Source organism: Vigna unguiculata, chromosome 1, assembly GCF_004118075.2.
Source record: "Vigna unguiculata cultivar IT97K-499-35 chromosome 1, ASM411807v1, whole genome shotgun sequence".
Classification (NCBI taxonomy): Eukaryota; Viridiplantae; Streptophyta; class Magnoliopsida; order Fabales; family Fabaceae; genus Vigna; species Vigna unguiculata.
The window spans coordinates 13433138-13456774 of NC_040279.1; the positions used below are offsets into that span (position 1 = coordinate 13433138).

The 23637-nt window shown below is 37.4% G+C and overlaps 2 protein-coding genes across 4 annotated transcripts; one reads left to right on the top strand and one right to left on the bottom strand.

Moving 5' to 3' along the window:
• Positions 1 to 13509: 13509 nt before the first annotated feature.
• LOC114175497 (kinesin-like protein KIN-14Q) lies at positions 13510 to 18941 on the bottom strand. 3 transcript variants are annotated; one of them, XM_028060332.1, is made up of 18 exons: positions 18798 to 18941; positions 18491 to 18609; positions 18245 to 18322; positions 18047 to 18124; positions 17571 to 17903; positions 17373 to 17434; positions 17072 to 17282; positions 16889 to 16965; positions 16702 to 16801; positions 16505 to 16603; positions 16247 to 16423; positions 15876 to 16161; positions 15553 to 15714; positions 15237 to 15452; positions 15107 to 15144; positions 14843 to 15006; positions 14617 to 14742; positions 13510 to 14531 (listed from the first exon to the last, which is right to left on the bottom strand). In XM_028060332.1, exons 2-18 carry the CDS (start codon positions 18591 to 18593, stop codon positions 13704 to 13706), a joined length of 3138 nt encoding a protein of 1045 aa, XP_027916133.1. In that variant the 5' UTR covers positions 18594 to 18609; positions 18798 to 18941; the 3' UTR covers positions 13510 to 13703. The 3 variants fall into 3 exon arrangements, with proteins under 3 accessions (XP_027916133.1, XP_027916079.1, XP_027916206.1); XM_028060278.1 differs by having other exon boundaries at positions 18491 to 18618; positions 18798 to 18915; XM_028060405.1 differs by lacking the exon at positions 18798 to 18941 and having other exon boundaries at positions 17571 to 17876; positions 18491 to 18720.
• A 1507-nt stretch (positions 18942 to 20448) lies between these two features.
• On the top strand, positions 20449 to 21825 carry LOC114188413. The gene is made up of 2 exons (XM_028077003.1): positions 20449 to 20610; positions 21157 to 21825. The coding sequence occupies exons 1-2, from the start codon at positions 20449 to 20451 to the stop codon at positions 21823 to 21825; spliced, it is 831 nt and encodes a 276-aa protein (XP_027932804.1).
• The last annotated feature ends 1812 nt before the right edge of the window (positions 21826 to 23637 follow it).

Below are 23637 nucleotides of genomic sequence, written 5' to 3' on the forward strand. Positions count from 1 at the left end.
TCCATGGAGAATTATCATAAAGGGGACACATATCTTAAAAAGGATTACCATAAATTCTCTGAACACATAGAAAAACAAAAGGAAGAAAAGTTCGCTAGACTAATAACTTTGAAGGGCAGTCTAGGAAAATATAAGAAAAAAAAAGTGAAAAAAGAGAACCAAACAAGGGGAATCTGTAAGATAAAATCAATTATTTTCCTGTGAATTATTATTTTTTTTTTTAGAAAAAACAATCATGTTTTGAAATGATGTGTGGCCATGTTTCTTTATCAAAAAAAAAAACTAAAGTAATTATCCTTTGCTACCCAATTTGAGCCTTCCAACAAAATTCTTTCAAATTACCCTAAACAAGGATTACCCTCCCAATGAGGGTTGACATAATGTTTGCATTTGTTTCATCCGACTTGTAGTTCACCAATACAAAAATATCAACAAAAAAAGGAAAGAAAGAAATGACATGGTTATATAGAAAAAAAACATTATTCAAAGATCCTTGTTTAAAACAATCCTCACATCACTTTGTGCCTTTACTATCATTTACTTCCATACCCCTAGCCTTAGCCACAATACAAGCCTAATAAAGTCCACACATATCAAAGATTGGTTGTTATCTTTCGAAGGTTTTAATTTAGAGGAAAATTTTGATTTACTAACAGGTTTGTTCTAAAAAAAGGATTAAAAAAGTGTGTTCAGAGACTTGCTTTTAAATATTGGGGCAGATTATGTATGGTTGACATGTTTTCCAAACTCCAAAATTAGCATGGGCAATCAGGAAATTAAGCTAAACTTCGGTTGTCCCCTTTCAATTCATTCTTCATGAAATTCCATTTTTTCTCATACAGTATCCTCCGCTCTAAGCCTAAACCTTGACCAACCTTAACATAGTCCATCTTTATCAATCCCAAACCCAAGATGGGGCAGTCACTTTGTTTATGATTCATATATTCCCATCATTCATTTTGAATTGGGGCATTTATTTACATTGAAGATTGTAATCACATTAGGGGCAACTTGTGAAGACTGCGTCATTTTTTTTAATCTCCTCATTTGGGAAAAGTCAAACATACTTTTGCACCCTAAGACCATCCTAGTCTCTCATACTAAGGCAAATTTTTGAAGTCCCCATCATTTCCTTCATACCATCAATAACTAGGGAAAGCCCAAACACATTTTGTGCCCCGAGACCAATTCAAGTTGGGGCAACTCCCTAGTTAATCTTCATCACCTCATCCAAACCTTTTCAAACCCTTGGCAATTTCATGCATGTCATTCAAATAGTGTTTCAAAAGAAATGATTAAAAAAATGATTTGTTAGTAGCTGATTAGATCAAAGAAGTGATTTGGAAAAGTAAAAAAAAGAATCAAAGTAGAATGACTCCATAAATTAGAAATAACAATGAAATGGGAATCAATTCGAATATTGTTTTCAAAAAAAAAATGCAAAAGAAAAATTCATACATCATACCAAGTTATGCATACATGAGTAATTCATCTTTTTGAATAAAGCAAACTTCACCCATCCATTCATGCATCCATGCATGCATCATCATCTAGGTTTAAAAAGAAAATCATAGCATGTCATACATCATCAATGATTCATAATGTGTGCATATGGATAACTCTTCCAACATTTCTTAGATTTATGAAAAATGAAAAAAAGAAAAAGAAAAGCAAATTCCACTCATGCATTCACGCATCCATGCAAGCATATCATATAGTTTCAAAAAGAAAATCATAACATGTCTTAATCATCATGCATCATGTACATGCATCATCAAATCATCCATCATACTCCACAAAATCATTGAAAATCATTTCAAAAAAAAAGAAAAAGTCAGCAATGATATTTTTTGTTTAAGTCTCAAAAACGTTAGGCATTCACTTGGTGTTTGTCGACAATTCAAAAGCAAAATTCAGGTTCTTCTTTTTTGCATCAAGACCCTCTGCGAGGCAATGGTCATTGATTTCTTATATCTCATTGAGGCCCTCTGCGAGGCAATGGTCATCGATCTCTTTACATCAAGACCCTCTGCAAAGCAATAGTCATTGATTTCTTATGTCACAACGAGGCCCTCTGCGAGGCAATGGTCATCGATCTCTTTACATCAAGACCCTTTGCGAGGCAATGGTCATTGATTTCTTATGTTACACCGAGGCCCTCTGCGAGACAATGGTCATCGATCTCTTTACATCAAGACCCTCTACGAGGCAATGATCATTGATTTTTTTGTTAGATCGTGACCCTCTACGCGGTAATGGTCACTAAATCTTTTGGATATAGACCATCTCCTCGGGATTGGTCTAATCTTTTCTCAAAAAGTCAAAAAAAAAGAAAAATTTCAGATCGGAACCCTCTACATGGTAATGGTTGCCGAATCCTTTGGATCTAGACCCTCTCCTCGGGATTAGTCTAATTTGGTTTTTTCAATAAATAAATAAAAAAACAACAAAAAGAATTAGTGTGTCAAATCGAGACCCTCTACTTGGTATGGTCGAGTTTGTCTTCAAATTTATCTTCTTCTGAAACCCGAACGAAATTAGTGTTTTCATCTTTACTTATCTTTTATTACGATAAAATGAAAAAGTCAAATCTTCATATTATCTATAAAATCTAAGTAAAGAGGAGCAACTGTCAACACCTAATTTCGTCCGGGTGAATATATTTATTTTCAAAAAATAAAAATAAAAGTAAAAAATAAGGTGAAACAAAATTTTCTTTAAATATTTTAAAACTTTAATTTTAGAAAAAAAAAGAAAAAAAAGAAAAAAGGAGGAAGAGCCCAATTTGTTATTAATTTTCATGAGCCCAATAACCCAAATATTTTCTACCTTTGTTCCTGATAGAGAAATTAATTATATAATAATTAGAAGCAATATATCTTCAAATGGTAAGAATCAATATTATTAATTGGGATTAATTTTTTGCTCTGATTTGTTATTGATGATGATTGATTTTGTGCTTTGATTTGTTGCGATTTAATACTCATAATTTGCTACTATCATGACCAATTTCTTTCTTATATTGTTCGTTACAATTAAGGCTGAGATTGCATTGACATTACAAGTTGTGAATATAAATACGCACTCTGTCATGACCAGAAAACAAAAAAAAAAAAGATTCTCTACACTTCTCTAATTCTTTCCCATCACCACTCCCACATATACACCTCTTTTTTATCTCTCTTAAAAAAAACATATTGAAGGAGGTAGAAAAAAGAAGAAAAAAATTCTCTACACTCTCTCTTTCTCTCATTACCACCCACATAGACACCTCTCATCTTTATCTCTATTGGAAAAACAAACACAAAAATATTAGAAAAGAAAGAAAAAAAACAAGAAAAGAGAAAAGGTGAGTAGATATTGAAACTTTTTAAGGTACGTCACTCTCAATTCTTTCATCTTTTGATTTAGTTTTATTTCAATTTTCATTCTTTTGTTTTAATCATAAAAAATATTTTTCCCCTTTCTTTATTGTCTGTCTGGCCGCTCGCGTCGCATGACATCCAATTTAGACTTCTTTTTTTTTTACAAATACATGCAAATGATCTAAAAACAAAAAATAGCTTTTTTTATTTACTCTTTTATATCTATTTGGTTGCTCACGTCGCAATGACATCCACAACTACTCTAAAATAACTTTTAGAAAAATATTAAAAATTATAAATGATTAAAAAAATAAAAAATAAAAGATTAGAAAAAAAAATTTATTTGAAGTGTCTATCTGGCCGCTCGAGTCGCGTGACGCCAACTTTAAAATAATACTAAAATTTAAATAAAAAGATTTTCAAAATTATAAAACAAATTAAATTATTTTCAAATCATTTTCCAAATAGATTTTTCAAAAAGAACTACGTAACCCTGATTCTCCATTCATATGGAGATACATAGGAACGAGGATTAATCCTCGTCGGGCCCGAAAAATCAAAACAATAGTTTTGTTGTTTTTTGTACATTATTTTATTAATATTTTTGGAGAAAATTAAATATTTTGAAAAAACCACATAACTTTTGCACATTTACTTAAAGGTACCGTCTTAGGACGGACGTTGTGGGGTGCTAATACCTTCCCCACACGTAACCGACTCCCGGACCCAAAATCTGGTTTTTCGCAGACCTTGTTTTTTTTTATGGTTTTCCATAGTTTCCTATAATAACTATGGTGGCGACTCCAAACTCTGTTTTTTACAATTTTATTTTTTTTTGTTCGTCGTCCCGTCGCGATTTCGGTTGCGACAGTGTTCATTTAGATAGGCATAGTAGAGTACATTTAGGTAGGCATAGTAGTAATGAGTTGCATACCATTCATAGTGACATTCCATTCTTTGGGGAAGATATAGGACCAATATCATTTCGAGATTGGATGTGGGATACTGGGAAATTGGTGCAACCATTGTTTAGTAAATATAGTCAGTTAGACATTCTTAGGCCTATTATTTCTAAGTTTGTAGGACGTGCATCTACGTGGTGGCAAGAGAGGCAGTGTAGAGTGAACAAGGGGAGAGAATCATGCATTAATACATTTTATGAATTGAAAGCATACATGTGGTAACATTTCATTCCCCTTCATTTAGGATAACTAAAGAGCAACAAGCTAGGATAGAAAACTTCATTGATATAAGTGATGCATTCATCCAAAATCTTGCTAAGTTTCCTAAACTAGAAAAAGATTTTAAGCACAATTTGGACTTGCTCTTGAGTGAACAAAGAGAGAGAACAAAACATAAGAAAGAGCAAGCACAACTTAAAAAGGTTTGAGAGTATGAAAAGAAGAAAGAAAAAGAACAGCTTGAGAAGCTTTGTGCTAAAAGAGAACAAGTGGAAAAAGAGATAAAATAGAGGAAGAAAAGAGAGGAAAAAGAAAAGGTTAAAGAGGAGAAATTTAGAAAAGCCAAAGAAAAGATCGAGAGAAAAGAATTTGAAGTAAGAGAGAAAATAAAACAAGAGAGTGAGCTTGAAAGACAATCCAAAGTGGTAGAGTTAGAGCCCAGTTCAAAAGAAAAAAGGGAACTCATTGTTAGGGATTTGGTGTACCATCATTTACCAATTCCTTCCATGAAGTCCCAATTTTCAAAGGGAGTTTTTCCATCTTTAAACACTTCTCACTTTTTCATTAAATCTTTTGTTTTGTTTCCTTCTCAAACATTTTGTTCTCCATCTCATTCCCTTATTTCATACTCCTTAATATCTTGGGCCAAAACGCACTTTGACTCTAAAACTCTTTTCACAAATCACCTTAGTCAAAGTGTAAGACATTATTTTTATGAAGTGGGCTTAATACTACATTATTCAATCTTTAAAAGCCCATTTTCACACATTGCCCAATTAATTTTACTGCATGGTCATTATGATTTTAGATCAATTTTATTTGATGACCATTGTAGATATGTGTTTGATCCTGGTGGGTTCTTAAATTTGATTGTTGTGAGCTTTACCACCCTCTTGATCTAAGGACAGATCCTCTTCAAGAGGGAGGGGATGATATGATCCCATTAAGGCTTAGAGCTTAGGCCATTGGCTAGGCCCATTCCTTTTAATTTCTTTAAAGTCTTTTATTTTCTTTATTTTTTTTATTAAATAAATGATTTTCTAAATTGGGTTATTTTTATTTTGTAGCCCAATTAAAGAAAAACCAACGTTTCTTTCTACACCACCATGACAGGTTTTTGTGTCAACAATGTGCTTGGGCCGAGAATGTTCCTTTGGGCCTACAGCTCGTGTCCCAAACAAACCAATTCGCAACAATGCTGCAAGCACCTGTGCATCATCTCCTTTTATTTCTCCACACATCCAAATCTAGCTCTTGATGAATTGGGCTTTTAACAGCAGCCCATGCTCTTCTAGCGGACCACGTCCAACCAAAGTCTGCATCAAGCCAACCCACACCTGCATTTCCCATCTACGCATTTGAGAGCGCCTTTCTCTTCAGTATCGTGAACCCAACGTATCCCGTGTAGCAACCCAACCTAGGGTTTCTTTCACAAGCCTTTTTCCTTCACGCAAGCTCGTTTCCTTCACGCATCTCACACCTTAGCGTAGAGTTTGCTTGTAGATGCCTTCGTTAGGGTTTCACATTTCTTCCATCTTTGCCATTAGGATTTATGTTAGACGGCATCCATTTTTCTTCTCCTTCGTTTTCTTTTCGGTTGCCATTCATTCTATAAAATGGCAAGCCATCTCATTGTAAAAAGCTAGCTTCGATGAATGATATATTCGGTTGAGATAACTCCCTTATTCATCAGCTCACCCTAAAGCCTAGTTTTGGTTCTACCGCTTAGGATTTCCGAAACTAGTGAGATACAAGAGCAATCCGAGTGTTAATCGCTAATCTTAAGCCTTCCGCTGTGTTTCCCTTGCCTTCCGCAAGGATCAATCAGTAGAACACCAATTGGAAGAGGTTTAATGCAGAAATCTTGTTTGCTTTCAATCGATTGTTTAATGCAGAAATCTTGTTTGCTTCATTATACAACTCTTCAAAATCATGCAACAATTGATTGTAGTCATTTTTGTCTAGAGAACTTACTTGACTTGAGGAGGATGACTCATAATCAGCCATGAGGCACAAATTGGCTTCTTCACTCTCATCTTGTGAAGAACTACTTGTTGTTGAATCATCATTATCCTCCCATGTAATGTATGCATGTGTCTCCTTTGGTTTCTTCTCCTTTTTCCTATCAACATTATTCTCCTTTTCTCTGTTAGGATTTGGACATTCAATTTTGATATGTCCTTGTTTTTCACAGTTATAACAAGTAAAATTAGAAGTATTATTTAAATCAACTTGTTTAGAATTGTACCTCCTTTGGTTACCTTTGTTACCTCTTCCTTTGAGAAACTTCCCAAACTTTTTGACAAGGACATTCAAGTTCTCATTATCACTTGATTCAACCACCTCATCCTTGGGTTCCTTATTCTTCTTGGTGCTAGTCTTCAAGGCTAAGTTCCTTACCTTTTTCTCACTTGACTCTAGCTCATTTAGCCTTTGCATCTCAATCTCGTGCTCCTTAAGCTTGCCAAACAATGCAGTTGTAGTCAATGTAGATAAGTCTCTTGTTTCTGATATATTCGTGACCTTTGGTTGCCAAGATATATCAAGACACTTCAACACCTTGATGTTTAACTCTCCTTTGTTAAATTCCTTACCCAAACCCATGATATGGTTGACTATGTGAGTGAATCTCTTTTGTACATCCGCTATAGATTCTCCTTGTCGCATCTTCAATAGCTCATACTATTGAATCAAGGCATGCTTCCTTTCTCTCTTAACATCATTAGTTCCTTCATGAGTCACTTCAAGAACCTCTCACATTTTCTTGGCACTCTAGCATTGTGAAACATGAAAAAACTTGTACATGTTAAGAGATGACGTGAGGATATTCTTACAATGCAATCATATTAGGCTTTCCTCCTTTCTTCCTCAGTCCATTGAGTCCAAGGCTTATCAACCTGCACATTTGAAACAGTATGCTTAGGAGTATATGGTCCATTTATAATTGCATCCCATATCCCGTGATTTATTGATTCAATAATGTTTTTCATCCTAATTTTCCAAAATTGGTAATTAATGCCACTAAACATAATGGATCTATGAATTGAGGCACCTTCAGCAAAGGGTAACTTGTTTTCAGCCATTTCAAGTAGTTCAAAAACAGATTTAGGACCTTACTTGAGCAAATTTCAAGTACCTAGCTCTAGATACCAATTGTTGGATCGAGCGCTTACCACCTGGCCGAAAGCTATAGCTATTAGTCAGGGCACAACTCTTTCTACTTAAGAGCGTATGAGCCCAAGCGCCATGATTCGGTTGTGACTCGGCCCACCCGGCCTCCGCCACGGAACAATTGCAGCCACCCGCAACACATGTTTCTCACATTTTACACATGGTGGAAAAGCATGAAGGCATGACTTGACACATGTCATCCAATCCTACACTCATGCATGCGCCTTGCTTAATTCAAGTATTTCCATTCCATTTTAGAGGGCATTGGCATTACATTAAGGAGGATCTCTCTAGTATAAATGATGGGAGACTCCTAGACTTTGATTGGGTTACTCTTTGATTTGTATGCTAAATACTTTTTGACGACTATTGTAGTACTTGGATAACTGGTAAATTAATTATACTCTACAATATTCTACAATATGATGGTATGGTGTAAAATAAATAAAAATGTGTTTTACTTTTACTGTAAAAAATCGATTGATTATTTCACCACAAAACTAATTCATACGTACTCTTTGTCGTTGTAAAAAAACATTATTAATACTTAAATCGGTGAGAATTAAAGTATTAGTGTAACACCCCATTTAGATAATATCCTTAATTTAAATGAAATTTCACACGGATAGAAAATAAGAAACAAGTCCTAGAGTATAACCGCTACTCCTTACAATATCTAGAAAAAAGCTAGAAGAAACCAAGGCCCACCACGATGCCGGATACAAAATAAAGTAAGAGATTGACAATAAATCAATGAAATTCCAAGATAAGACGATACATGGGACTTAGCCCAAAAATGAAAATCAGATGAGCAGCATCCAGCCCAAATAGCTATGCGGCGGAATCGCCATGTCCTTGTTGACCATGAGTATTTCTCGCATCTGCTTACATCAACAAGTTGATGATCATCGCAAAAAGAGAAAAAACCACACATACAGAACACACAACAAACAAACAGAAGGGTAAACTAAAGTAGAAATCAGTCTATCATATGGTCACATGCCATTTCACAATCCAAGCAGTATATGTCACCCAAACATGTTATGACTTCTCAAACAATACACTGAGACTCAGACTCAACTCATCCGGATACATATAATTTAGTCAGATTTAGCGGATGCTTGCACTTGTGGTAGATTTCTCTGCTCACCCCCGAGCTGCTCACCCCCGAGCTAAGTGTTACAAGTGTTACAATGTCTCCATCCCCCACACACAAGGTTAGTCCTTAATGAGTTTCAGGCCTCCTTCTACTCTCACCACAAGAGTCGGTCCCCTTTATGTGAGACTAACTGACTCCTTAGAGCGTCAAGATGCAACCTTACCTTGAATCCTTACTAAATTATATAGATGGGGCACCACCATGAACTCCCACTAACAGGGGTCATGGAATTACATCCCGACCAACTAAGGCGCCCCCTAAAATCTCACCTAGAGATTTCAAGGAATTACGTCCTAACCACATACAATTCATATTCCACCAACCAATTAATACTTTTCATGGATATAGGTCTCATGCCAACCTTTATAACCAACCCTCACTCATATTCCATGTCAAATCCATACCAACTCATCATTCTCAAACCATGGAACCAGCCATACATGTAGCATATCCAAATCATGTTAAACTCATTCATCGTAGACTATAGATTTTCTCATTCATACCAAATTCATGACCACATATATAACCAACCATTCATGTATATTCCATACCAAGATCATGCCAAACTCATCATTCACCACCCATAAACAATCTTTACTCATGCATATTCACTCATCTCATGCTTTAACATAGCAATCCAACTTAACATCACATTATGCAAACGATTTTGGGAGTTTAGAAATAAAACTGCAGCTTGTGTAAAGCTCAGAAAATTTTTGTATTTATATTAAAATTAAATGTGATTGAATCAAGAACCAAATGAAACAAGAACCAACTTAATTGAATAACTATAAAGAAAGTTGTATAGCAAACAAGCAACAAAGGTCAATGTTGTCAACAACCAAACTACAGTGATCTTGCGATAAAAACTGTTCTCACTATAGAGCTCCGGTTCAAGATCGTACCGGTCAAAGTCAAAACCAATGTGTTAAGGATCAGTTGTTAAAATATCAGCTCGATCCACCGGTTAACGAAGTAGTAACTTTCATTTTACAAAAAGTGTGCAGTGTTGTCAACAACCAAACTATAGTTACCTTGCGATAAAAACTGCTCTCACTACAGAGCTCCGATTAAAGATCCGACCGGTCAAAGTCAAGAATTTTGTGTTAAGGATCAGTTATTAACATTTCAGCTCAATCCAACGGTTAACGCAGTAGAAATCTTCATTTTACGAAAAGTGTGCAATGTAGAAAAAGAGTAGCGCCATATCAATCAAACATACTCACACACCATACATTTTTATTCGACCAATAGCCTCATTCAAGCATAACAACCATACAAACAGACCAAAAATCGGCAAAATAACTTTCAATACATAAACTCTAGCTTCCCTTACCTTGAAAAAGCTAGTAGAATATCCCGACACCCAAGCAAGTGAGTACTACCGGCCATGGAGCAGATTCACGGTCTATAAAACAGTGGAATAGATTCAAAATGGGTTACCATGGTGAACCCTAGTTAGAATCATGATGACAGAGTTGGGAATGAAAAAGATACGGTGGAGAATCAACTTACATGGATTGAAGAATGGGGTTGAGTTAACGCAAAGAAGAGTAAGACCCAAACCCTAGCAAAACTTTTGTGGAGAAAAAAAGGAAGAGCGAGAGCACTGATTTTGGCAAGTGAATGCAGAATGAGGGACTTTGGCTGCTTTAGGGGCCTTGACACCCTATGGGTCAGCCTTTAGGCCAAATTGATTAGGGGCAACTCTTAAAAATAAGAGCAGAAAATAATTTAGCCTTATAATTAGAAATGATTTTTTTATTTTTTTAATAAGATTTTGCAGTTACTATGCACATTGATTGCTTTTTACCAAAATGTTCTTAATTATTTTAGTTCATACATAATAGATGTTGTGAATTATTTCTTTCTCTCTTATGAAGATTTAAAACTATTACTCTATCATTATATATTATTTATTTAAAATAAGTTTAAAACTGATGTAATTATCAACAAATTGATGTTACTATTACATTAACTAAATTTAAACAAATATAAAGTAGTTATCATTGTCTTATTTGTAAGGAGTAAGAATAATGAACTAAATAGGACAGGAGTAGAAAACAATCCAAACTCTAAAATAATAATTATTAGAAATCCCACACTTGACTATCCTAAGCTAGCAAGTTTGACATGCAAGACAAAATTATTAAAACTAAAATAGATTTATTCTAAAGTTAAAATTACTTTTTACAAATAAAAACTAATATATTTATTAGTTTTTACACTAATAAAATAATTTTCATAAAATAATTTATATATATATATATATATATATATATATATTAATTTAATTTATTAAAAAACTCATTTTTTCTTCTGAAAATCATCGTAAAGAAATTATTATTTAATATTAAATTTTTAATTTATGAGGCCCACTTTATTTTTCTGCTCTAATATTTAAAGGGCTTCCCTAATCAGTTGGGCTTGAGGCTGGCCCATAGGGTATCCAAGACCCTAAACAGCCCTAACCCCTCTCATTTCAGCTCACTTTGCAAACAACCCCTTTCTCAAACACTTTCTTTTCCTTACAGAAGCTCTGCTAGGGTTTTATTTTCGCTTTCCGTTAAGTTAGAAGGACACCGTTTATTCTAGGTAAGTTAACCTCTCAACTATTATTCCCTCTATTCTAGCTCTATTGTCTTGGTTCCTACTAAGGTTCCTCTTGATCACCTTGTTTCCTCTCTGTTCCACTATTTTTCCAACTCACTAAGTTATACCTGGAGTTGTGGTGCTCACTGTTTGGGTATACAAGTCATTTGGCTAGCTCTTTCCAGGTAAGGGAAGTTAGGGTTTCATGTTTTTAAGATATATTTGTTTGTTCTTGTGATATTTCGTGCTTTTGATGCCTGTGTGAAGCTTTTGGTGCTATGAAAATAAGATGTGTGTTGTTATGGTTGAATTACTGATTTGAGCACGCGTGAATAGTGGAGGGTACTGGTTTTCTCACCCAAGCGAGCGTGTCTCGCCTAGGCGAGATCAGCAGCAACTTGCCCAAGTTTTCTGCTCAAGCTGTCGCTCAGGCTACGAGCTCCTATTTTGAGCGAGAGTCCATCTCGCTCAGGCGAGGAGGTCTCACCTAAGCGAGAAATCGCAGAAAGCCATTGTTCCCTCTTTTCGAGCTCTCGCCTAGGCAAAAGGAGCTCGCCTGAGCAAGGCATTTCAGCCTGAGCGAGAACTGGGTGAGAATGTGCCGAAGCTCTATTTTCTTCTCTGTTCTTGGATGTTTGCCACATGTTTGATTGAATTACTATGTTAAAACATGAAATGAGTTATTTTGCATGTATTGGATGGTTTATGGGCTAGAATTGATGTACTTGGCATGATCTTGGCATGTAACATGAATGAGATGGTTGGTTATGAATGTGGATATGGAATTGGCATGTATAATGACTTTTTATGTTGGTTGGAGAAACATGATTTTGGTATGGTCATGACGTAATTCCACGATGGTTCCGTGGTGGTGCCTCATTTGGTCAGGACATAATTCCATGAATCTCTAGGTGAGATCTCATGGTAGTGCCTCATTGGTCAGGACGTAATTCCACGATGGTTGCGTGGTGGTGCCTCATTGGTTAGGACGTAATTCCATGACCCCTGTTAGTGGAAGCTCATGGTGGTGCCTCATGCTTAGGACGTAATTCCACGAAGTTCATGGTGGTGCCTCATTATATAATTTAGTAAGAATTAAAGTAAGGATTGCATCTTAAAACTCTAAAGAGTTAGTTAGTCTCACGTATAACGTACTGACTCAAGTGGTGAGAGTAGCAGGAGGCCTTAGATATTTGAAGGCTAACCTTGTGAGTGGTAGGGTGAAACTCATTGGTAATTGGCTCTGCAAAGCAGTAGAGGCCACCGGAAGTGCAAGCATTCAGTGAATCAGACTAATTATATGTATCCGGATAAGTCGTGTCTTGAGTCTTAGTGTATTGTTTCCGAGTCATCACATGATTGGTTGATGTATGTATCTTTGACTATGAAACTGTTTGCAACTGTATGATAAAACGTTTTTCAACTCTAGCTTACCCTTTCTGCTTGTTTGTATGTTCTATGTATGGTTTTCTCTTTTTTCGATGATAATCAGCTTGTTTGTATGTTCTATGTATGGTTTTCTCTTTTTTCGATGATAATCAATTTATTAATAAGGAGTAGCGTTTATACTTCATAACTTGCTTCTTATATTATTCTGTGTGACATCTCATTTAATTAAGGTTATTATTTAAATGGGGTGTTACATAATTTATTATATGCATAATTATATCCATAAAATAACGTGAGCAAGCAAATCTCAATACAAGGATCTCCCAAATTTGAAAGTTTTCAAAAAATTTAAGACGATTATGTTATATTTAATTGAAGAAATTAAATTATCTAGGAACAAAAGAATTATAATAACAAAGTTAAAATTATACACCTCACTCATGGAAAATCATCCCATATTTATGAAATAAATGTTACATGAAAATATTTGAGGACGTCATCTTAATTCTACACTCTTGCCTAAATATTGGATACAAGCTATAGCAATTATAACTTACAATCAAGATCTTTTTTTACATATCAATATGATAATTTTCTTTTATGAAAACTTTATTATTCTTAAACATCCATAGTCAATCTTATTATCTCTCTATTGTTCTTAAACATCCGTAGTCAAATAAAGATTGATGCTTCCATCTAGTAAAATAGATGGGAAAATTTTTTCACAAAGATACACATTCATTTTCCATGTTCCTTCAAAGGACACACACAAGAAATCAACTTCATCTATCCACACATCACAAAAGAATAAAATAAAATAAAAAAAAATCTAAATCAACACGGCTTTCATATCCATCCCCTTTCCTTTTCCTTTTGAGTGTTCTTTTGTTGAATATCTCTAGTTCCTGCTTTTCTACAACTACCTACTTGCCCCCTTGGTGCCAATCTACCCCTACTTCCAATGGAAACTCTAACTTTCTCCATCCCAACATTTACACCAACCTTCCTCATGTGCTGATGAAGTGGAGACTTCACTTGGATTTTCTTATGAAGGCTTCTTCTTAGTATGCTACCTATCCTCTTAGCACCACTTCTAACTTCTTTGGGACTCTCACAATGAGTCTGTGCAGGAACACAGTTTGTTTCTACTTCCCCAATGAAATCTTTCTGGTCAACTTGGTTTGTTAAATTTAGTAACAGTGGTGATTGGAACTGTGTTAAGCTAGGAATACTTGGGAGTGGAATCAGAGAGTTTCTCCTTGAAGCAATGGCTGAAGGAACACGTGGTGCCATCATGCAGATGGAAGAAGCCCTTCCAGGCCTCTTTGGCAGTAGGGCTTTGTCAGCCATGTCAGGATTGTTTTCTTTCTCAGCATGCTCAATGCACTTGATGGAGCTCTCCATTGTAGCAAAGGGCATAAAAGGTTTAAAGAGGTTGTTGTTCTCTGTGAGTGGTTTAGCAGAATTCATTTGTTGGTCTTTGTACCATCCACCACTCACTGAATCATTGAAATTCTTGAGACCTCCTAGAGGTCGATTTGCAAGTGCTGATCTCATAACTGCATTATTTTGCTCTTCTTGATGTTTCATCTGGTGCTGCTCAGCTATCTTTGAGTCTACATGTTGACGTGCCAACTTTCTTTCAATCAGAAGCTGTGATTCCAATTCCTTGACCTTTCACAAGTGAAGTAGAAGCCATATAATAAAGGAAGACTATTTATAAGCATAATTTTTTTAAATTTGTGCTTTGATATGATACCTTCTCTTGCAGATTTTTGTTTCTGCTATCTCTTTCCTTCATCTTGGACTCTAATCCATGGATTGTTTCCTCCATCTTCTTGATTTGCAAATCCTTCTGCTTTATCTCTTGTTTAACTTTATCAGCCTAAAAACGAAGAGTAAACATGTTTAAAAAGAAAGACTATCACAGTTAAGCAGTGAAATGCTAATACTTTATGAATACAACAGCATTCCATCAACCATACAATTTGTTTGTGTCGCAAAAGCTCAACAGTGTCCAAATGCTTTCTTGCGGGGCCCAATTCTATTCCTCTTACTCTACTAGCAAAATTAAGAGAGCAAATTGTCTCACTCAAATCATTTTCATTAGGACTGATCTGTACAAACATGAGTGCCTTTGAATCTCCTCCTACAAAAACAAAAATTTTTAACCAAAATTTATAATATCTGTTTACATGCGGAGGACAGAAACTAGGCATGGAGATTATTAAAGATGTATAGACAAGTACCTAATGAGTCTTGCAACAAGTGTGTAAGCTTGGAATTCCTGCATCATGAAGATCATTAAAAACTTCAATACCAACCAATAGAAAAAAAGTTCAAAGCTGCAAGGTGAGCCAATATTTATATTTCCGTAACCTGAATGGGATGTGTGAACTTTTCGTTGCAAGAGCTGATATGACATCACCAAGTGCAGACAGAGACCTGTTAATATTCTGTGTCTCCTTCAATCTATCACCATGAACTTCTGTTTTTGCCACTCGCTCACTGCCCGCTAGATCCACCAACCATAGCTTGCTTCTCGTGCATTCCCCATTCAACAAATTCTCTCCCTTAACCATAACACAGTGAATGCTGTATAGAGAAAGAACATCTCACCATTAAGTAGTGTTTCTCTAACACCACAATATTCAAATATGGATTAGGAATCTAATTAAAAAGAGCTGAATCTGACCAGTGTGATCGACTGCTATGCTCATTGGAATTGGTTGAGCTTATTGCTCTTGCATTACTTCCAGTTTGTAGGACTTCCCAGACTTCAGTCATATTGTTCACATGTGCCTCAACCAACCCTGGAATGTGATGTATTCCTTCACTAGCTTGCCTTATTTCAAGTCTACAATTAACCATATTTTGGTGAACTACGCCAAAAACTATTATGAAAAACTTACAGAACAATCCATACTAAGTTACACTTTAATTTCCTTGTCGATTTTTTTGAAAAGTGCTATTAGGTTAAAAATGGCAGGAAAATTAGGCAATTGGTTTGTAGTATACCTTTTTGCAGCTGCTCCTTGATGATTTCCTGCAACCAGCAAATCTCTTATTTGCTCGTTGTACACTTCCAAGACACTTACAGAAATATCATAACAATAAAACTTCTGTCTCTCCTTGATTATGTCGAACATTTTTTCGAGAGTCCTAAAGTTTACACCTCGAGCTTCTTCACTGCCCTCCATTGTGAAAGTTTTTCCTGTTCCAGTCTGTCCATATGCAAAAATGCATACGTTGAATCCATCTAGAACTGATGTCGCAAACGGTGCTGTGTCTTCAAAAATATCAGCTATAATATAAAATAAAACAATACAAATGAGTCAAAATGTATCTCCAATAATACTAAAAGTTTCACGGCATTAACTAAGAGTTACCTTGTTCAGCTTGGGGATCAAAGACAGCATCGAACTTAAAAGTCTTTTTAGGAGTTCCATTTGACATTACAGTTAGCTCACCATCTTTCGCAGTTTCAAAATCTAAGGCCATGGTTGCTCTTGCGGCTATTTCTTCAGCATTGAGAGGCCTACAACGGCAAAAGACCCTTATGTTTCCTGTGTAGAATAGTGAGTGAATCATTCTACATATTATTTTTATCCAACAAACTCTAGCAAAACAATATCTGCACAGCTTACCTCTCAACTCCAAAACCTTGTTGTAAAGCTCTTTCCGCTCCTTAACCCCTTCAGCATATTTGGACTTGAGATCTTCAAGGGACTCCAGTTGTTCATTTACTATAACATATATTTAGGAATTAGATCACGCATAAATGCAAAACCGCAAACTGTAGCGTGTACAAGATTGAAAGCTGTATTGCAGCACATCTACTTACTTTTGGACTTGATAATATGCCCCATTTCTTTCATATCTGCTTGATATTTTTTGCTTTCCTCAGCTTCTTCTAATAGCTTCATGTGTTCCATTTTCATAATCTGTAGAATGAAATTGTTTAACGCTTTAAATATATCCTTACCCTTTTCAATTTGTTTGGTCAGTCAATTTAGTTAGCATATCAGTACCTTCAATTTTCTTGTTAAATCTCTCAGTGACGAAAACCACCTACTTTTCTCTTTCACTTGCCCCTCAATGGCAAATGCTGCATAACCAAAATATTGGTTAATTACATCAACAAAACCTTAAGTTTTTAGTTATATAATATATATAATATATAACTCGAGAAAGAGAGTAAGGGATATCCGTACCCAAAGATCCTACGTGCATGGACTTGCGCATTAGCTCATTCTGAAGCTCTTTCAAGGAGTTCCAAGCTTCTTGACACTCTCTACTCTTCTGTTGATTCTCCTTCTTGATCTTTCCCAACTCCCTCCTTGTTTCTGCCAGCTCCTTTCTCTGACACTCAAAGTCTCTTTTCAGCCTTTTAAATTTCTCTTTCACACTAGTATCATCGGCATCCTACAAAAACATCATTGTTTAGGGCACATTATCACTCTCATTTTTCCTGCTCAAAACAACAAATCGACCAGTATTCGCACAGAACCATACTTCTGAGAACTCCAATTCTGCCTCCTCAGACACTCCATTATCTTCTAGCATCTCAGCATCTCCTGAGTTTATAGCAAAATTTAGTTAAACAACAACCAGGAGTTTGAACTATATAACCAGCAGCAGCGTAAAATGCACAACCATGTTCAAATTTCAAAACATTTATTCAAAATTAGAGATAACAAGATTTGAACTTACTTGGAGGGGAATCATGGGGTGCCGCATCCTTGGTTAGAAGGGGTGGAAGAAGTTCAAAGGAGGCTTCAGGGCTCAGAAGCTCTTCCTCTTGCTCAAAAGTTTGACAGAAATTTGAGAATTTAACAGTTGGCATCTTAGGGCCATTGTCAACTTCAACTTGAGACCCCTTGATTCCATACTCTAGAGAAAGCTCCATAGATGACTCCACATTCTTGTAATATTGGTTCTTCAAAAACTCAGGGGAATCACAACAGCTAATTCCAGCAATATCTGGAGAGCCACCACATATAACCAAATCTGGGGATGCTAGAGAATACCCCAAAATAGATCTTCCTGAAACAATATTAGCCCATCATATTCTAACAGATTTTCACAGTATTAACCTCAGACAACACAAAATTAAAAATTAAAGAAAAAACAAAACAAAAAGTGAAAAAAAAAACTTGAATTGTGCTATAAAATCCCAAGCCCATTACCATCAAACACATCTTTCACAATTGGGTCATCGAATTTCATGCGGTTCCCTTCCAAACCTCCATCTTCCCGAGAAAACCCTGCAGCAGCAATTCCCAACCCTCATCAAAATCAGAAAAATAGGGTTTATCCAAGACGAGTAAAGATTCACCATTCGAACAAAAATATTTCATATTTTGATCAAAGTTTAGTGCCCTAACCGATACTGGCACTGTCACCACACACGGGCACATCCTCCATAGCCAAACTCCGAGAGTTCAGTGATGTTTGCGAAAGAGCTGTCACGTCAAAAAGAAGACAAAAAGTGACAAACAAACCAAAGGGTGCACGAGGAGATCATCAAATTCAAAACTTGGGAGTTGTAATCACTTTTTTTTGGTTGCTTCTACAAGAGAGAGAAAGGAAGAAAGAAAATGAATGAGAAAAGTTGAAGGGTAGTTCCTTACAATTGGAGCTCTGAATATAAGAAGAGGATTCTTGTTGCAAAGAAACGTCGGTAAGAAGAAGTGGGTCATGGTCATAGCGACGCCATTGATTAGTATCCTCCATGGTTAGGATGACCAAACTGTTTGAACTTTGAATTCAGCGAGAATAATATAATTAAGATAAAAATAAGTCGCAGCATAAATTAAAAAAAGGGGGTTATGTAATGGTGATGATAACGATGATTGATGATAAAAAAGTGGAAGTTTTTTCTGAAATGGAAAATTTTGATTTGGTTAGAAGGAAAGTGTGTGTGAAGATTGAACTTACCTTAACGAAAATTCGACCGTTGGGGTTTCAAATTTGAAATGGTGCAAGCGGGGAAGAATTTATAGAAATCACGTTACAAAACGTGGATTTGGATTCTTGGTGGAGTTTCTGCTTTCTACTTTGGGTTCTTTGAAATACAACCATGTTATTGCACAGAGGACACGTCGAGTACCTTTTTTTTCACTTTGGCTAGAAAAGTGAGATACCATGAATTTGGTAGGCTAGTGAAGAAAAAAAAACAATGATGATGGTTTGTTAACTAAATGTTATTTTTACAAGATTTAATGTGTCTTTTCGTTGACATGAGTGGGAATGATGTTTAGTAAAAAATAAATTTATTTTTTGTCTCTATTCAAAACTTATTGAGTTTAAAATTAAACTTCGAATTGAAATAATTTGAGATATCGTGTGTTTAAATCAAATATTTATATTGATTTTTGTGTTTTCTTTCATTTTTTTTAAGGTTAAAATATTTTTTTTGTCCCAATTTCCGTCTAATTTTGTCAAATAAGTTCTAATTTTGGTGTTGTGTTTAAATAAGTCTCAATTTTCGTCAATTTTGTTCAATTAGGTCTTTTTTTGCTAACACCATTTAAATTATTAACAGCCATGAACAGTGACGGTCACGTGTCACTTCGTAATTTTGTTTTTTGAATTTTTTTAAATTTTTAAATTTTTTTTAAATGTCCACGTGTCAACCAACAGCATGTCATATGTCAAAGTCAATGTTCTATATTCAATTTGGTCCCTATATTTGTTATTTTTGTTCAATTTGGTCCCAATTTTGTTTAAAATTGACCAATTTGGTCCCTCTCCAAATTGAAACCAAATATAATTTTTCTATTAAAATTCACATTTTTTATTAAATATTTTTATATAATATATTCAAATTCACATCATTATAACTTTGATATAAAAATTAAATTTGGTCACATCTTCAATTGCGACAAAAATGGTCAATTTTAAACAAAATTGGGACTAAATTGAACAAAAATAAATGTACTACACCTAGGCGGCTTAGCCTGACTATAGTCGTAAAATCCGTCTACAAAACCCCCAAGGACGCAAATAGTCATCATATATGCTGAGCAAATAAGAGTAACCGACCTAAGCCGCTAAAGAGTAACCGGCCTAAGCCGCTAACTCAAGAAAATTAAGCGAGAACTTGACAGATTCAGAGCATTACTAGCAAAGCCCCTAGGGCCCGCGATAATCGAACTAAAGGGCCTGGGATAAGGCCCAGGCCAACCTATGGCCCAAACCGGGACCCAGGCCAACCTATGGCCCAAACAGGGGCCCAGCCTATGACATGGCTAGACATAATTAATAATCTATAAATATGCATGAACCTAGCAATTAAGGGTATGCATTCATTAATCCCTTAATCACAAGATTTGACTTTGAGAGTTCTTTGCTGACTTGAGCATCAGAGTCTTCTCTGCAGGTAACCCCTCTCGGGTCCAAACCGGTCCAAGCTGAGACACCAACAGATAGCATATGCCAACCGGAATGAAACCTACTGAGGAGATTGCGGATTGAGGTAAGGTAACGTTTGTGTCTGACATCTCTTGTTTGTTCTCTACAGGAACAATTGGCGCCCACCGTGGGGCACAAAGTAATACTTTACGAATCAACCCGCATTCTCTCAAAGATGGTCTCTACCCGCAGCAGAGCAGGGGTTAACAAGCAAGCTGAAGCAGGACCTGTAGCACCTGCTACTACCACCCCGGACTTGGCCACTATCCTGGACGACCAAGCCAAAATGCAACAAGAACTAGCTGATCTGAGAAACCGTAGTGCTGATGAGATGGAGGCACTACGATAAGAAAATTCACGTCTAAGGAGAAAGACTGAGGCCGACCCCGCTCAAAAGGGAAAGGCTAAGGAAACATCCGACGTCGAAAAAGTCCTTAGCTTTCCAGCCTACTGAAGAGGAAAGCAAGTACAATCCTACCCCACACACCTTCACCACCACTCAACAAACCCCCATCCTCTCAACCCATCATACACACTTCCATCCCACCCTCCCAGGAAACATTGCGGCACCTACCCCCACCACCACCCACATCCCACCTTACAACATCCTTTCCACCCTCCCTACCACCCATATCCCACCTCACAACTTTACATCAACCTTTCCCACCCTCGTCCACCATCCCATCCCCCCTCACCCGCTACCATCCACACAACCCAGACGCCGTCACCCTTTTACTAATTTCATCGCCAACACCCCTCTCCCTGCCCAGTGGGAACCTTTCACACTGGATCGTTATATAGGTGAGACCGATCCAGACGAGCACCTTAAAGTCTATATCACCATGTCGCCCTCTACACTTCTCACGATGCAATTTTCTGCAAGGCCTTCCCTACCACCTTGAAAGGCCTCGCCCTCGAATGGTTTACCACCCTACCACTATACTCCATCGACTGCTTTGACACCCTCTTCCACATGTTCACCACTCACTTCGCCAACAGCCGCCCACATCAAACCACAACCATATCTCTTCTTGGCGTTAAACAGGAACAAGACGAGATGCTCTGGGCTTTCATTGACCGTTTCAGTAAGGCGGCCCTCCGAACACCACACCTTAACCAGGAAATGATACTTCAGTGCATGGTACTCACTCTTAAACCCGACCCATTTTCCAACAACGTCTACCTACACCCACCCGCCTCTATGCATGAATTGAAGCTTCGTGCCGCGGACTACATCCACATGGAAGAGATGCAAACTCTCCACAAAACATTCTGCAACGACTACACACCTTCTGCGACAACCCCCCTTAAACAACCTTCACGACCTGATCCTAAACCCAGGGAACCCCGACAACCTCGCTTTACCAGATACGCACCCCTAAATGTTCCTCAATCCCACCCCCTTGATGAAGCTCTTGAGGCCGACCTCATCCCCCTACCACGCAAGACGTCCACTCCCCCCAATGTCGACATGACTAAATATTGCCGCTATCACCGAAACAATGGCCACACGACAAAAGAATGCAAAGCACTCCAAGACAAGATTGAATAATTGGTTCATGCTGGCCATTTCCGCCGCTTCATCCGTAGAGACGACCACCCTCCACGATCTGACCACCGACGTCCTCTTCGTGATTCTCGCCACGACAGACGTCCTAGCCAACCAACCAGCCGTGACCCCCAACCTGCTCAAACTGATATTGCCCCAACTGACCCGCCACTGCGCGGAACCATTAACACCATCTTTGGTGGCTTCGCTAGTGTAGGATCCACCTCGTCAGCCAGAAAGAAACATCTCTGCCACCTCCAATCCATCAACCACATAACCCATTCCCACCACCGACGCCGAATGCCTCCCATAACCTTCACAGACGATGACTTCCATGGTGTTGATCACCGCCATAACCCACTCGTACCCCGCCTTCGTCGGCCAACTACTCTCCGCCAACTCTAGCGGATCCTCCCTAACTTCAACTATTCTCTCCATAGGGATCCTCCCCACATTTCCCGGCCGCTCCCTATCACTAGTACCTGACTGACTACTCCTACTCCCCCCTGACCGCTCACTACTCGAACTCGACAAGGAAACCTTATCACTACTACTAGACATACCTGTTCTTTTTTAGGATGACGGTGGAAATAAGGAAGATATCGAACAACTGTAACACACACAAATAATTGATCTCAGATTTCTCACAAATGAAGCAACGTGAGCACACTTTCAACAACATCCTCATTTATAAGCATGAATCCCAAACGCTACAACTTCTTCCCGCCAAAAGTCATAAGCCATACGAAGCGTCACAACGCACACCAAGGGTCACCAACCTTAAAATGATGGCGCAAAACCCCTCTGACTACACCTCTGACATCTGCCACCCCTTCACCTACCACAAACCTATTCAGATTCCAATTTCACGACTACTCTCTATTTAACTTCTCACATTCGTTTAAGTTCCCCACCCTTACCACAAGTAAGCGGCCTGGGTCGAACACCCATAACTCGTGGTTAATTCGTTTAAGTTCCCCACCCTTACCACAAGTAAACGGCCTGGGTCGAACACCCTTAATTCGTGGTTAATTCGTTTAAGTTCCCCACCCTTATCACAAGTAAGCGGCCTGGGTCGAACACCCTTAACTCGTGGTTAATTCGTTTAAGTTCCCCACTCTTACCACAAGTAAGCGACCTGGGTCGAATACCCTTAACTCGTGGTTAATTCGTTTAAGTTCCCCACCCTTACCACAAGTAAGCGGCTTGGTTCGAACACCCTTAATTCGTGGTTAATTCGTTTAAGTTCCCCACCCTTACCACAAGTAAGCGGCCTGGGTCGAACACCCTTAACTCGTGGTTAATTCGTTTAAGTTCCCCACCCTTACCACAAGTAAGCGGCCTGGGTCGAACACCCTTAACTCGTGGTTAATTCGTTTAAGTTCCCTACCCTTACCACAAGTAAGCGGCCTGGGTCTAACACCCTTAACTCGTGGTTAATTCGTTTAAGTTCCCCACCCTTACCACAAGTAAGCGGTTTGGGTCGAACACCCTTAACTCGTGGTTAAGTCGTTTAAGTTCCTCACCTTTACCACAAGTAAACGGCCTGGGTCGAACACCCTTAACTCGTGGTTAATACGTTTAAGTTCCCCACCCTTACCACAAGTAAGCGACTTGGGTCAAACACCCTTAAAATACAATCGATCTCGCCAAACATACACCACAAATCATCAAACACTCGGCATACACAATAGCATAGAAAGAACTAATCATATTAAGCATAAACGCAAAAGAAATGTACCAAGCATAACGAACATAATGTACCAGTTATTACAGACATAGGCTCAATAATATTTTCAAATCATTAAAAAATCG